The sequence below is a fragment of the Scyliorhinus canicula genome, chromosome 4 (assembly GCF_902713615.1).
Source record: "Scyliorhinus canicula chromosome 4, sScyCan1.1, whole genome shotgun sequence".
Classification (NCBI taxonomy): Eukaryota; Metazoa; Chordata; class Chondrichthyes; order Carcharhiniformes; family Scyliorhinidae; genus Scyliorhinus; species Scyliorhinus canicula.
The window spans coordinates 228,150,341-228,167,076 of NC_052149.1; the positions used below are offsets into that span (position 1 = coordinate 228,150,341).

Here is a 16,736-nt window from a genome sequence, read left to right on the forward strand (position 1 = left end):
TTCTCATCCTTATTTTTAAAGTCCTCCATTCCTTCGCCCCCTACCTATGTCTGTAACCTTGCCCAACTCCACAACCCTCCTCCAATTCTGGCCTCCTGCGCATCCCTGGTTTTAATTGTTCCGCTAGAGGCGATGTGTCTTCAGTTGTCTGGACCCTGAGCTCTCAAATTCCCTCCCTCCCTCTCTCCCTCCTCTCCGTTACTCCACATCTCTTACTTCCTTTAGGATGCTCCTTAAAAGCTACCTCTTTGACCCAAGATCATGCTTAAAAAAATTCTCAAATATGCCCAAATATTTCCTCATGCGCCTCGGTGTCAAGTCTGGTTTGATAATGCTTCTCTGAGGCACCTTGGCGTGTTTTACTGCATTACCAGTGTTATGTAAAGCACACGTTGTTGTTCTAGCCTTCTTTCTTTAAGCTTTGCCTGTGATTATCTGGTTCACATTCAACAGTTTATCTGTCTGTCCCGTCAGTGGTCAGGTTATTTTCAGACTACACCCAAAAGCCAGAGGATGTGTCAGAAATGTTCAGAGAACATCAAAAGCAGAAGTCAGATTGCACAGTTTCTGCTGAGCATGAAGAATCAGTTCAGTGATTTTCAGAATGGGGTCCAGGTCCTGATGTGTTCGGACCCGGTGACTGAGCGGACAATGTACCTGTACCTGATCCTCCTCATGCTGCCTGCTTCCTGTGTGGCAGGTAGGAACGTAACTTTCACATGTTGATCCTTCCCTCTCTCACTCTCACTCGTTCCTCCAGCGCTGTCAGAACGATGAGTTTCCGTGGCTCTGTGTGTGTGTGTGTGTGTGACAGTGCACTCTCTGGATAGATTGGAGATTGGGAGAAGCTGGGGTTGTTCCCTTGGAGCAGAGAAGGTTAAGGGGAGATTGGAAACTTGCTGAAATCATGGCGGGGGCTTTGAAGCAGTGAATGAGGACTGAGGGCAGGATTTTCTGGCAACGCCCCCCTCCCCACAGCGCGGCGTGCTTTCCAGCGGCGGAGACAGTTCTTCAATGGCCGACGATGGGATCATCCGGTCCTGACGCTGTCCACAGCGTTTTGCGTAGCTCGCCATTCCTGCCAAGGGGTGGGGGGGGGGGGGGGGAGGAATCACCAGCAACGTGCCCAGAAGATCACGGCAACGGGAAGGGGTTGGAAAATCCTGCCCTGTGCATGTATTTGGGTGGAAGGTCAATAACCAGAGGATAAACAGTTCAAAAGGTTTGAGGTGACTGAAGATCATTTGCAAGGCGACATGAGGAAATCACGCACGAAGATTATTATGATCTGGAATGTACTGCCTGAAGGGGTGCTGGAATTACGTTCCAAAGGGAATTGGCTAAAGACTTGAAAATGGAAAATGTATGGGTGGCACGGTGGCGCAGTGGTTAGCCCTGCTGCCTCACGGCGCTGAGGACCCGGGTTCAATCCCGGGTCCGGGTCACTGTCCGTGTGGAGTTTGCACATTCTCCCCGTGTCTGCGTGGGTCTCACTCCCACAACCCAAAGGGTAGGTGGATTGGCCGCGCTAAATTGTCCCTTAGTTGGAAAAAAAAAGAAAATGAACAATTACTGGAAACTGAAGATGGAGGAGGGGCCTGGGTCAAGTGGGTGGTTCTTTCAAAGAGCTGACATGGGCACAATTGACTGAAAGTGCTCAGTTTGTGCTGGTATCATCCTCTGATTTCCTCTTTGCAAATCTACTGCTGAGGAACAGCCCATTACAGCTTAGATCCGAATCATCTTCCCCCTCCCAGATCCAATAGTCGTTTAGGGCTTAACCCCAACTGTGCTTGAATCGGACATTCAGATCCTGCCTCTTGACTCCTTACCCCGTAATCCCGCCCCCCCCCCCCCCCCCCCCCCCCACCTCACCTGCTTCCCTCCACCACCATAGAACACGTTATGCAGCAAGATAGAACCATGGAATCTTACTGCTCTTCGTCCAGTCTGCCTCTCGTCATCCTACACTCTGCCTTTTCCATTCAGCCATTCATTGCCTTTCCGAAACAGTTGGGCCTCGGGTCAGGAAGTTTCCTCTGAATCCCCTGAACATATTAGAGACCATCTTATATTTATGGCCCCTTGACGAGGTTCCCTCCACAAGTGGGAGCATCTTTTCCACACCCTCCCCATCAAAACCTTTTGTAATTTTTGTAATCAGATCACCCCTTCGGCCTCCTCTTTTCGAGAGAAATGAGCCACAGTCTTTCCTGATAATAATAACCTCTCAGTTTGTAGAATCATAGAATTTACAATGCAGAAGGAGGCCATTCGGCCCATCGAGTCTGAACCGGCCCTTACGGAGAGCACCCTACTAAAGCCCACATATCTACCCTATCCCCGTAACTCAGTAACCCCCACTTAACATTTTTTTGGACACCATGGGCAATTTATCCTGGCCAATCCACCTAACCTGCACATCTTTGGACTGTGGGAGGAAACCGGAGCACCCGGAGGAAACCCACGCAGACACGGGGAGAATGTGCAGACTCCACACAGACAGTGACCCAAGCCGGGAATCAAACCTGGGACCCTGGAGCTGTGAAACAACTGTGCTAACCACTATGCTACCGTGCTGCCCAGTTCTGGCATCGACCAATACTTCTATTTCCTATTCTATCGTATTGCTCTGTTTTCTGCATTAATCTAATGATGGAAGTCCCAATTTTCAGGTATTTTTTGTATCTATTCCTTCATATACATGTAGAACAGGAGGAGGTCACTGTATCCCTGGAGCACGTTCCGTCATTCAATGAAACCATCACTTGCCTTTGTCCCATATTTCTCAATACCCTTGGTGAACAAAAATCTTAAAGTTTGGTTTTAATTACTGGGGAGAGTCCCAATGATTCTATGCTGTGCCCTCTCTAAAATCTCAACACCCTTGCTGTAGCATGGAGCCCATTCCATTTTTTTATCAATTTGTCCTCACAGCATTAAAGGTACAGGACCAACTCCCCCCACCCCCCCCCTCCCCCCAAACCCACCCCACTTTCCCACCTCCCCCACAACCCACCCCACTTTCCCACCTCCCCCACAACCATACTTATTAATCCTACACTCTCGCCAACAGATCCAGGCGTAACCTTTCCAACAAACGTCACAGGGGAGTGTTTGGAACTGGGGACGCTGACTAATTTTCCCCTTTGACTAGTTTGGGGACACTGGGATTAGAACCATCATATTTATTCCTGGTGCCTGTCACTGAAGGATGGAATATCAATCGTAACAACATTCATAAGCGGTTTTGATAGAGTTGACAAGGAGAATATCACGGATTACAGAAGCAAAACATGTACATGGAGTTTTTTTTAATTAAAAAATAATTCCAATTAAGGGGCAATTTAGCGTGGCCAATCCACCTTCCCTGCACGTGTTTGGGTTGTGGGGGTGAGACCCACGCAAACACGGGGAGAATGTGCAAACTCCGCACAGACAGTGACCCAGAGCCGGGATATAACCCGGGTCCTCGGCTCCGTGAGACAGCAGTGCCAACCACTGCGCCGCCGTGCTGCCCCTTAGATGGAATTAAGACGCAGACCGGCTGTAATCTAATCGAATAGTAGAATTGGTTTGAGGGGCTGAACGGCCTCCTCCTGTTCCTATGTTTCCAGTTGAGGTGTTTAAATTATGAGGGTTTTTGATAGAACACATGAGGAGAAACTGTTTCCACTGGCAGAAGAGACAGTCACCACAGGTCACAGATTATAACAATTTACAAAATAGGCAGGGGAAATGAGGAAACTGTTTTTTTAATAAGTGTGTTGTTATGATTGAAATGCTCTGCCTGTAAGGGTTCCAGAAGGATATTCAATCATAACTTTCAAAAGGAAATTATTTTTAAAATTCTCTTTGAGAAGGTGGTGGTGAATGGCTTTCTGAAACGATGTGGTTAGGAAGAGAGCTCTGGGATTTTGACCCAGCAACAGTGAAGGAACAGCAATATAGTTCCGAGTCTCAATTGCAGACATAGAACATACAGTGCAGAAGGAGGTCATTCGGCCCACCGGGTCCGCACCGACCCACCCAAACCCCACTTCCACCCTATCCCTGTGTGGTGAATGTAATATAGATGTATATATGTTAATTCATACTGTCTTTGTAAGCGCAGTAGCGCTATCCTACCACTAGGGGGAGTAGCACTGGGAGCACTCAGAAACTTGTACTGGGCTCCACTCTTGGCTCCGCCCACGACTCCTCCCCCTAGTGCAGCTGTATAAATACCCTTGTCCAGAGTCAGCCTGAGTTCACTACGAGTTCATCGACAGGTAACAGGCTGGCTCTGAAGTAAGTCGATTAAAGCCTAGATTCACATCGGAAACACGTGTCTGGTGAATTGATGGTTCCATCACCTTGTAACCATATAACCCTTCCTAACCTTTGTCGTCACTAAGGGCAATTTACCATGGCCAATTCCAACTAACCTGCACGTCTTTGGACTGTGGGAGGAAACCGGAGCGCCCGGAGGAAACCCACGCAGACACGGGGAGAACGTTCAGACTCCGCACAGACAGTGACCCAGCAGGTAATCGAACCTGGGTTCCTGGCGCTGTGAAGCCGGAGTGCTATCCACTTGGGCTACCGTGCTGCCCAATGGTGAGCGACTTGAAGGGGAATTTGCAGGTAGTGGTGTTGCCGTTAACCTGCTCGCCTTGGCCTTCCAGATGGTCGAGGTTGCAGGTTTGGAAGGTGTTGTTGAAGAGGTTTGCAAAGTAGGTTCAGTACACCTTGTGCACACCGCTGTCACTGTGTGTCAGTGGTGGAAGTAATGAATAGGTTGCCAATCGGGCAGACTGTTTTTGCCCTGAATGGTGTCACGTTTCTTGAGTGGTGTTGGATCTGTGCTCATCCAGGCAAATTGAGATTACTCCATCACATTTCTAACTTGCGTCTGGCAGGTGATGGAATGATTTTTGGGGGCCACAGAGTGAACTACTCATCTAGGAATTCCCAGCTTTGATCTGCACTTACATTCATCACTGATCCAGTTTAGTTTCTGCTGAAGTGGAATTTCCAAGGTGCTGATAATCAGGGATTCAGCCATGGTGATGCTTTTGAACGTCAAGAGAATGTCTCTTTTTGTGCATGATCATCGTTGGCACAAGTATAGCGTTAATGTTACTGACCCTCTGACAGTGCAGCACTCCCTCAGTACTGACCCTCTGACAGTGCAGCACTCCCTCAGTACTGACCCTCTGACAGTGCAGCACTCCCTCAGTACTGACCCTCTGACAGTGCAGCGCTCCCTCAGTACTGACCCTCTGACAGTACAGCACTCCCTCAGTACTGACCCTCTGACAGTGCAGCACTCCCTCAGTACTGACCCTCTGACAGTGCAGCACTCCCTCAGTACTGACGCTCTGACAGTGCAGCTCTCCCTCAGTACTGACCCTCTGACAGTGCAGCACTCCCTCAGTACTGACCCTCTGACAGTGCAGCACTCCCTCAGTACTGACGCTCTGACAGTGCAGCACTCCCTCAGTATTATCCCTCTGACAGTGCAGCACTCCCTCAGTACTGACCCTCTGACAGTGAGCACTCCCTCAGTACTGACCCTCTGACAGTGCAGCACTCCCTCAGTACTGACGCTCTGACAGTGCAGCACTCCCTCAGTATTGACCCTCTGACAGTGCAGCTCTCCCTCAGTACTGACCCTCTGACAGTGCAGCACTCCCTCAGTACTGTCCCTCTGACAGTGCAGCACGTGCTCAGTGCTGCCCCTCTGACAGTGCAGCACTCCCTCAGTACTGCCCCTCTGACAGTGCAGCACTCCCTCAGTACTGACCCTCTGACAGTGCAGCACTCCCTCAGTACTGACCCTCTGACAGTGCAGCACTCCCTCAGTACTGACCCTCTGACAGTGCAGCACTCCCTCAGTACTGACCCTCTGACAGTGCAGCGCTCCCTCAGTACTGACCCTCTGACAGTGCAGCGCTCCCTCAGTACTGACCCTCTGACAGTGCAGCACTCCCTCAGTACTGACCCTCTGACAGTGCAGCACTCCCTCAGTACTGACCCTCTGACAGTGCAGCGCTCCCTCCCTTAGTGCTGACTCTCATTTTCTAACTACTGGCATATTTTGTAAACCTTTCATGTTGTTTCTGAGTTTAATAAAACGGAAGTGAGAATTAGAGTTTGTTGTTTATGTTTACCCAGTTGTAACTTTCGCTTTCTGAGCAGATTGTGTTTCAAAATCAAAGCAAGTTGAAAAATCATGGGCTGGATTCTCCATTCCCCAACGGTGAAATCGCGTCCGGCGACGGGAGAGGAGGAGGCCGCTCCGAGTATCCACCGCCTCAGGCCATTGCCTGTGGCCCGCCCCGCGATGCTCCGCCCCCGATCGGCCGAGTTCCCGATGGCGTGGCTGACGTGTGCTCACACCGTCCGGAATCTTCGCGTGGCGGCTGCTGACTCAGTCAAGGGCCGCCACAGTCAGGGGAGGAGCCGGTCGGCGGGCGGGGGGGGGGGGGGGGGGGGGGGGGGGGCTTCATTCGGGGCTGGGGGCACTGTGGGCGGGCAGTCCTGGGCCTGCGAGCGGCCGATGCGGGGCACTACTTTGCTGGTCCAGGTCCGTGGGCTGAGTGCGCCATGGAGTGTCCCTTTCTAACAAGCCTATTGGAGGAACCTCAAGACTTGTTCCTGAGTTCCGTCCCAACTCACGGAGAGACCAAACGGTCAATTCATCGCTGCGGGGCAGCGAGCAGGAGTGGGGACGGAACTCAAGAACATCACTGGTTAGACCTTAGCTAAGTATTATAGAACATAGAACACACAGTGCAGAAGGAGGCTATTCGGCCCATCGAGTCTGCACCGACCCACTTTAGCCCTCACTTCCACCCTATCCCCGTAACCCAATAACTCCAACTAACCTTTATGGACATTAAGGGCAATTTATCATGGCCAATCCACCTAACCTGCACATCTTTGGACTGTGGGAGGAAACCGGAGCACCCGGAGGAAACCCACACAGTTACGGGGAGAACGTGCAGACTCCGCACAGACAGTGACCGAGCCGGGAATCGAACCTGGGACCCTGGCGCTGTGAAGCCACAATGCTAGCCACTTGTGCTACCGTACTGCCCATCCTGAATGCCATGCGTTAAGAAGATATTGAGGAGCATGCAGGGGTGATTTACCTGACGAGGGATTTTTCTCCTCTATACGGATTTCCAGAAAACATTCTACAAGATTACGGTAAAAGACTGTTAACAAACAAGAAGCATAGGAAATCGGAGGCAACCTGTCGGCTTGGATGGGGAATTGGTTCATAGGTAGGAGACAGAGAGAAAATATAATGGATATCTATTGCAGTCAGTGGGATCACAGGGAAAAGCCAAACCACACCGCCTTTCTACAGCACCTACAGCTGTATTTTGGTGAGTGTTTGGTCATTCACTCAGACAACGCAAAGCTTTGAGACATTTAAATAGCTTTTCACTGTGAATGAGAGTGAGGTAACTGGGTATGGTGGCAAGATGGTAGTTGGCAAGGCGCTAGGGTGGTATATGTGAACATATGAGTTTGGAGCAGGGGAGGGCAGCAAGGTGGTGCAGTGGTTAACACTGGTGTCTCACGGCTCTGAGGACCCGGGTTCGATTTCGACCCTGGGTCACTGTCTGTGGTATTTTCCCTGTGTCCGTGTACGTCTCACCCCCACAACCCAAATAGATGTGCAGGGTAGGTGGATTGGCCACGCCAAATTGCCCCTTAATTGGCAAAAGAAATGAATTGGGTACTTTAAATTTTTTTTTAAAAAATGAGTTAGGAGCAGGAGTAGGCCACTCGACCCCTCGAGCCTGCTCCGCCATTCAGTGAGATCTTGGCGGTCCTGACTGTAACCTCAACCCCACATTCCTGCCTCCCCCAATAACCTTTCACCCCCCTTGTTAATCAAGAATCGACACAGCTCGGCCTGAAACATGTTCAGAATCTGCCTCAACTGCCTCTTGAGGAAGAGTTCCACCCTCCGAGAGAAAAGATTTCACCTGATCTCTGCTCTAAATGAACGACCCCTTATTTTTAACAAGCGACCCCTCGTTCTAGATTCTCCCACCAGAGAAAACACCCTCTCTGCATCCATCCTGTCAAGACCCCCTAAGGATCTTACGGTGATGAAACGGAGTCACGTTTTGGCCGTGTTTAATGGGGTGTTACCTGGTGCTTGCAGTGCCAAGAACGACCCCGCTACTAAACGGGACGCTGCTTCATGTTTGGGCCCTGCCAGGGAACGCTCCGCTGACGTCGCATTTCGACTCATTTCCTGCACTAACGAGCTCAGCTCAGTGCAGGAAGAGATCGGGGTGCTATTGTTCCCACCACAAGGGGTGGGAATCCAGATTGCGACTCCTTGAGAGATCTCAATATACCTGGCGAGGCTTAACGGGCACCGTAAATATTTAATGGCCTCGGCGCGGGGCGAGCGCGACGAGGTCGGAAAATCATGCCCGATACATTTCAATCAAGTCACCTCGGACTCTTCTAAACTCCAGCAGATACAAACCTACTCTGTCCAACCTTTCCTCATAACACATGTATTAACCTAGTAAGCCTCCTCTGGACTGCTTCCAATGCATTTATACCTTCCCTGAGTAAGGAGACCAGTGCTGTAAACACCATTTCAGATGTGGGGCAGAATGTTACCCTTTTTTAGCAGTGTGCGGACTGGAAAAGCGACATTGAAAAGTGGCTTTATCCACTGTTAGGAACATGATGCCAAACACTTCAAGGGGCAGGTCCCACAATGTTACGCTGCCGGCTATGTACAAATGACAACTAAACATGGATTTGTTAAATGTCCTATAAACTTGATTGAGTTTCTTTATGAAGATCATCCAGGACAAAGCAGCCATTTGATCGGCATCCCCTCTACCTCCTCCAGCTTCCACTCCCTCCACCACTGATACAAAGTGGCATCTACAATTCCACACCTCTTTAACCTGTGATCATCCCTCTCGCCAGTCGCACTGTCTGGACCTGTAAAGACTTAATTACCTGCCACAAAGACTCGCATTCAAGGTATCACTGTGCATCATTGGCTTTGTCTATATATGTGTTTGTGTAACCTGCCTCTTTCACTCACCTGAGGAAGGATCAGTGCTCCGAAAGCTAGTGATTCCAAATAAACTTGTTGGACTTTAACCTGGTGTCGTAAGACTTTTTACTGTGCCCACCCCAGTCCAACCCTGGCATCTCCACATTATGGCTACATGATGCACTGCAGCAACTCACCAAGACCCCTTTGACAGCACCTTCCAAACCCACGATGTCTGCCATTTGGAAGGTCAAGGGCAGCATGGAAATACCATCACCTGCAGGTTGCTCTCCAAGTCACTCACCATCCTTTCAAAAAAAATAAAATTTTTTAGAGTACCCAATTCATTTTGTTTCCCAATTAATGGTCAATTTAGCGTGGCCAATCCACCTACCCTGCACATCTTTTGGGTTGTGAGGGCGAAACCCACGCAGGCGCAGGGAGAATGTGCAAACTCCACACGGACAGTGACCCGAGGCCGGGATCGAACCGGGGTCCTCAGGACCGTGAGGCAGCAGTGCTAACCACTGCACCACCGTGCCACCCTGTCACTCACCATCCTGACTTGGAAAAATATCGTTGTTCCTTCACTGTCGCTGGGTCAAAACCCTGGCACTCCCTCCCTAACAGCACTGTGGGTGTACCTACACCACATGGACTGCAGCGGTTCAAGAAGGCAGCTCACCACCTTCTCAAGGGGCAATTAGGAATGGACAATAAATGCTGGCTTAACCAATGACACCCACATTCCATGAAAGAGTAACTAATCAAAAAAAATCTAAGGAATAATAGAGTCTTAACTACACAGAAGGAGGCCATTCAGCCAGCTACGTCCATGCCCATTCTCTCAAGAGGAATCCAGCCTGTCCCACTAACCCCATCTAATCCTGTATCCTTGCAAGTTTATTTCCCTCGAGTGACCATCCATTTTCCTTGTGTAATGTCTGCTTGTCTCTGCTTTCACCCCCATAGGCAGCAAGATGTAGGATGTTACCACTCGCTGGGTAAACCTGCACTTCTTCACATCACTCTCTGGCCCAAAACCTTAAACCTGAGTGGCCTGGACCTTGTAACACCAGCTACTGAACATAGAACATACAGTGCAGAAGGAGGCCATTCGGCCCATCAAGTCTGCATCAACCTACTTAAGCCCTCACTTCCACCCTATCCCCATAACCCAATAACCCCCTCCTAACCTTTTTTTGGACAGTTTATCCTGGCCAATTCACCTAACCTGCATGTCTTTGGACTGTGGGAGGAAACCGGAGCACCCGGAGGAAACCCACGCAGACACGGGGAGAACTTGCAGACTCCGCACAGACAATGACCCAGCGGGGAATCGAACCTGGAACCCTGGTGCTGTGAAGCCACAGTGCTATCCACTTGTGCTACCATGCCGTAATGGGAACAGATTTCATTTTAGTAGCTTGTCTAAATCTAATTATCTTGTACACCGCCATTAGATCTGGCCTTAAACTATTTTCCTGCAAAGAAAACAACCCCAGCGATGGCGCAGTGGTTACACAGCGCCAGGGACCCTGGTTCAATTCCGACCTTGGGTTACTGCCTGTGTGGAGTTTGCATGTTCTCCCCGTGTCTGCATGGGTTTCCTCTGGGTGGTCTGGTTTCCTCCTACTGTCCAAAGACGTGCAGGTTGGGTGGGCTTATGGAGAGTGAGCCCAGGTAGTGTGCTCTTTCAGAGCGTCAGTGCAGACTCGATGGGCTGAATGGCTTCCTTGCACTGTGGAAATTCTATGTTGTCCAACCCCAACCTTTTATCTACAATCCCTCATGCCTGGAACAATTCTGAGAAATCGTCTCTTCAGACCCTCAAGTGTCTTCACATCTTCCCTGAAGGGTGGTGACCAGAACTGGGCACAATACTCCAATTGTGATCCAACCAGAGTTTCAGAAATGCGCAGCATAACTTTCATTCTTTTCCACTCAACATATCAATGCGAAGCTGGTGGGAGTCATACCTCGAGCAAAGGGAGATGGTTGTGGTTGTTGGAGGTCAATCATCTCAGCCCCAGGACATTGCTGCAGGAGAGCCTCACGTTGGTGTCCCAGGCCCAATCATCTTCAGCTGCTTCATTAATGACTGTCCCACCATCATAAGGGCAGGTTTGGGGCTAATCGCTGAGCAATGCATAATGTTCAGCACCATTCACGACTCCTCACACACTGAAGCAATCCCAGTGCAACTGCAACAAGACCTGGACAATATTCAGGGGTGGCCTGAGGGATTCCACAATGCCAGAGTGCCAAACAACAGGGGTTATTGATAAAGACCTAGGGTGGGATTCCACCACCCCCCCCCCCCTCCCCTCCGTATAGGCAACCAGCCATTTCCTGGAGGAGGAATCCTCGAGTCCCACTGTTATCAACTGGTTTCCCATTGTTAGCACCCTTCACCATGGGGACCGCCTGTCGGGTGGGCGGGGGGGGGGGGGGGGGGGGGTTGGCGTTGACCTGTGGATGAGCCGTCTAAATTTTGGTTCTAATTGCACTGACGTGGTATCATGCCCCAGTCAGTTAACAGCACAATAGTAACTGGGTAAACTGCCACAGCAAGGATAGAAAGTGTGGATTCTTCCAAAGTCCATTTCAGGAACTGCTCAACTGAATTCCTCCAAAACTATGAGCTGGAAAGTTGACGTCACAGAGATTTACTCATCCCCCCCCCCCAATATGGAAGCAAGATATCAGAACAGGAATTAGCATTGCAGGGGAAACCCATACTTCTATGTTTGCAGATAACCAATTTCCTTTGTGGATTCAATATGTTCTTCCCAATTAATCTCAGAATACCAATTTTACCTCCCAAATGCCCAGGCGGTGCCACGGGGCAATACCAGGATGGGCATCTGCGGAGCTCCATTGTGTGAGGGGGGGGGGGGGGGAGAGGGGGGATCCACTGGAGGACTACACGCCAGTTTTCGCAACACAACCAGCACTCTGCACAGAGTGCAAATGTGGGCATCACTGGCAAAGCCAGCATTTATTGCCCGCCCCAGGTTACCCCTGGAGAAGGTGGTGGGTGTCATAATATACACCAATATATCATGGTGCAGACACACACTGATGGACACACACAGGGACCAATCAACATGTACAAACACCGCAGCCAATCACCAGTTAGAATACACACACAATAAAGGCAGAGGGCACCACGGTTCCCGCTCATTCTGGGTGCTGCCTCTCAGTGTAACAAGAGCTCATCCAGCCCAGCACAGACTTACAACACGTGCTGAGAGTATCAACTGGTTCAGACAAGGCTTAGGTCTCTAGTTTAAGTTAGCATCATTTAGACCCACAGTCATCGTGTGTTAGTTAGTTAGAAGTAGTTAATAAAATTGAGTTGAACCTTCATCAGTGTTGGAAGTGTCGGTTCATCTCTCAAGTCTACACTCGCCAACATTTCAGTGGGGAGCCACTCTCTTCAACCACTGAAGTCCATGTGGTGGATATACTTCCACGATGCTGGTCGGGAGGAAGTTCCAGGTTTTTAATCCAGCAGCAGTGATGGAATGGCAGTATAGGTCCAGGTCAGGATGGCGAGTGACTTGGAGGGGAACTTGCAAATCCTGTCCCGGTCCTTTAAGCAGTGCAGGTCACTTTGGGAGGTGTTTTCAAACAAGTTGCTGCAGAGCATCTTGTTGATGGTACACGCTACCCACAATGTGTGGTACTGATGAAGTGAGCGAATGGCTCAACTATTTGCAGGGGTGTTAACTGAGTCGACTTGTTTAGAATTTTGTCCGGCTGTCTGGAAAATTAAGAGTAACATATAGCCATTTGGGCTCTAACTTTAATTCATCTAACTCTATTAACTTAATCTCTATCAACAAAGAACAAAGAAAATTACAGCACAGGAACAGGTCCTTCGGCCCTCCCAGCCTGGGCCGATCCAAATCCTTTATCTAAGCCTGTCGCCCATTTTCCAAGGATCTACAATGGGCTCCGCCACCTTCACCTCCCCGGAGCACACGCGGCCAGCGGGCGCCACCATCTTCCCCTCTGAGCAACACGTGCGGCCCATGGGCGCCGCCATCTTGTTCAACCCCCGCCACATGCGGCCCATGGGCGCTGCTATTTTGTCCTCCTCAAGATCTTCACGCGCCGCCATCTTGTCTCCCCACGGCACATGGGCACCGCCAGCATTCCAGGACCTGGGCCCCCCAGGCTCCCCATCATCCGACACCAGCGATGACCGACCACAACTCGCCTCAGTGGACGATCGACCAGTCTCATCCGCACAACCTGGCCACCGCATCGACCAGCGTTAAAATCAAAGGCCACGTGACCTCTTGCCTGCTGGACTCCGGAAGCACCGAAAGCTTCATCCACCCGGATACGGTAAGGCGCTGCTCCCTCACAGTACACCCCGCCAACCAAAGAATCTCCCTGGCCTCCGGATCCCATTCCGTGGCGATCCGGGGGTACTGTACAGTCACACTCACGGTCCAGGGCATAGAATTCAGCGGGTTCCGGCTCTACATCCTCCCTAACCTCTGCGCTGCCTTACTACTCGGCCTGGACTTCCACTGCAACCTCCAGAGCCTAACCCTGAAATTCAGCGGGCCCCTACCACCCCTCACTGTGTGCGGCCTCGCGACCCTCAAGGTCGATCCGCCTTCCCTATTTGCAAATCTAACCTCAGATTGCAAACCCATCGCCACCAGGAGCAGACGGTACAGCACCCAGGACAGGACCTTCATCAGGTCCGAGGTCCAGTGGCTGCTTCGGGAAGGCATCATCGAGGCCAGCAACAGCCCCTGGAGAGCCCAAGTGGTAGTGGTTAAAACTGGGGAGAAACACTGAATGGTCGTGGACTACAGCCAGACCATCAATCGGTACACGCAGCTCGACGCGTACCCTATCCCACGCATATCTGATATGGTCAATCAGATTGCACAGTACCGGGTCTTCTCAACAGTAGACCTCAAATCCGCCTACCACCAGCTCCCCATTTGTAAATCGGACCGTCCATACACTGCCTTCGAGGCAGATGGTCGCCTCTATCACTTCCTCTGGGTTCCCTTCAGCGTCACTAACGGGGTATCGGTCTTCCAAAAGGATAGGGACCGAATGGTCAACCGGTACGGTTTATGGGCCAGCTTTCTGTACTGAGACAACGTCACCATCTGCGGCCATGATCAGCAGGACCACGACGCCAACATTGCCAAATTCCTCCACACCGCCACTCTCCTAAACCTCACCTACAACAAGGAGAAGTGTGTGTTCAGCACGACTCGCTTAGCCATCCTCGGCTATGTGGTCCAGAACGGAGTTTTGGGGCCCGATCCCGACTACATGCACCCCGTCATGGAGCTCCCCCTCCCCCACTGCCCCAAGGCCCTCAAACTCTGCCTGGGGTTCTTTTCGTACTACGCTCAGTGGGTCCCAAACTATGCGGACAAACCCACCCACTCATACAGTCAACTCATTTTCCCCTGATCGCTAGGCACAACGGGCCTTCGTCCGTATCAGAGCCGATATCACCAAGGCCGGGATGCAAGCTGTAGACGAGACACTGCCCTTCCAAGTAGAGAGCGACGCATCAGGCGTCGCCCTAGCCGCCACCCTCAATCAGGCAGGCAGACCCGTGGCATTCTTTTCCCGCTCCCTTCATGCCTCAGAAATTTGGCACTCATCCGTCGAAAAAGAGGCCCAAGCTATCATCGAAGCTGTGCCGCATTGGAGGCATTACCTGGCCAGCAGGAGATTCACTCTCCTCACTGACCAATGGTGGGTAGCCTTCATGTTCAATAACACATAGTGGGGCAAGATCAAAAACGATAAAATCTTGCGGTGGAGAATCGAGCTCTCCCCCTACAATTACGAGATTTTGTATCGCCCCGGCAAGCTCAACGAGCCCCCAGACGCTCTATCCCGAGGTACATGTGCCAGCGCACAAGTAGACCGACTCCGGACCCTGCACGACAGCCTTTGTCACCCGGGAGTCACACGGTTGTACCATTTCATAAAGGCCCGCAATCTGCCCTACTCCGACGAGGAAGTACGGACAATCACCAGGAACTGCCAGGTCTGTGCGGAGTGCAAGCCGCACTTCTACCGGCTGGACCGTGCACGCCTGGTGAAGGCCTCCCGCCCCTTTGAACGCCTCAGCATGGATTTCAAAGGACCCCTCCCCTCCACCGGCTGTAACACGTATTTTCTCAGTGTGGTCCAGATTCCCCTTCGCCATCCCATGCCCTGATATGACGTCTGCCACCGTCATCAAAGCCCTCAACACGATCTTCACTTTGTTCGGTTTCCCCGCCTACATCCACAGTGGCAGGGGATTCTCCTTCATGAGTGATGAGCTGCGTCAGTTCCTGCTCAGCAGGGGTATCGCCTCCAGCAGGACGCCCAGCTACAGCCCCCGGGGAAACGGACAGATAGAGAGGGAGAGCGGGACGGTATGGAGGGCCGTCCAGCTGGCCCTACGGTCCAGGAACCTCCCGGCCTCTCGCTGGCAGGATGTCCTCCCTGATGCACTACACTCCATCTGGTCACTACTGTGCACCACCACTAACAACACACCCCATGAACGTCTCTTTGCCTTCCCCAGAAAGTCCACATCCGGGGTGTCGCTCCTGACTTGGCTCGCAGCTCCAGGACCCGCCCTGCTCCGTAGGCACGTCCGACTCCACAATGCGGACCCATTGGTGGAGAGGGTGCAATTGCTCCATTCAAACCCCCAGTATGCCTACGTGGCGTACCCCGACGGCCGCCAGGATACTGTCTCCCTCAGGGACCTGGCACCAGCAGGTTCTCCACACACACACCCCTCCGGCCCGGTGCCACCCTCCCCTCCCCCAGCGCTCCCACCAACACCCCCCCCCCCCCCCCCCCCCCCCCCCCCCCGGGGACCATCCGTCCTCTCCCTGCCCACGCCCGAGGATGAAGAGGATTTTGGAAAACTCCCGGAGGCACTGGACATCAGACCAGCATCGGCATCGCCGCCACCACTACGTCGCTCCCAGCGGCACGTCAAGGCCCCGGACCGGTTAAACCTCTAACTGACCCACGGGACTTCAAAAGATATTTTTTTTCTCTCTACCAAAAAAATGTAAATGTAAATGTAAAAAAAAAAACCCATTTGTTGTATATAGTTCTCCACTACCGCCGCCGGACTCAATTTTAACAGGGGGTGAATGTGGTTGCACTTCTATTAGGTGATGTATGGTAGGACCTGTACCACAGGTACGTTGGTAGGCCCAGTAGGCGGAGTATAAATATGTGTGTCCCCCATGCTGCAGCCATTTCGCCAGCTGCTGTGGGAGGCCACACATCTGAGAGCAATAAAGCCTCAGTTCTATCCAACTCTAGTCTGTGTGCAATTGATCGTGCATCACTGGGTATGAACAAGATGAAAGGATGAACCTAATAATGGTCGGAGAACTTGGTGAATTAAGATGAGGAGAGAAAGGACAAAATGATTTATATTAAAAGAATCATGAACGATTTGGGCCAAGACGCCAGACTCTTATCCGGACTATTAACTAGTCGCAAAAGGGAATGTGACACCATTGTAGGAATCTCCCAAAGATTCATCTCCTCTCAGTTAAATTTCCCTCCTGGAAGTGAACCATCGTCCAGCGTTACCCTGGTTCTGGCAGAGAGCAGTGACCTCTCGATTCTGGGCCATCTTCACCTCCTTCCTTTAGTTCCTTTTTTCCCCGCAAAGCCAAAC

At 51.4% G+C, this 16,736-nt stretch overlaps 1 protein-coding gene across 1 annotated transcript in view; it reads left to right on the forward strand.

Annotated features, from left to right (window-relative positions):
• Window positions 1-511: 511 nt before the first annotated feature.
• Window positions 512-16,736, forward strand: part of LOC119965427 (macrophage colony-stimulating factor 1 receptor-like) — a 60,323-nt gene continuing 44,098 nt past the window's right edge. The window contains exon 1 of the mRNA XM_038796198.1: window positions 512-700. Within this exon, the coding sequence (XP_038652126.1) occupies window positions 514-700 (187 nt within the window). The 5' untranslated portion in view covers window positions 512-513. The remainder of the gene's footprint in view (window positions 701-16,736) is intronic.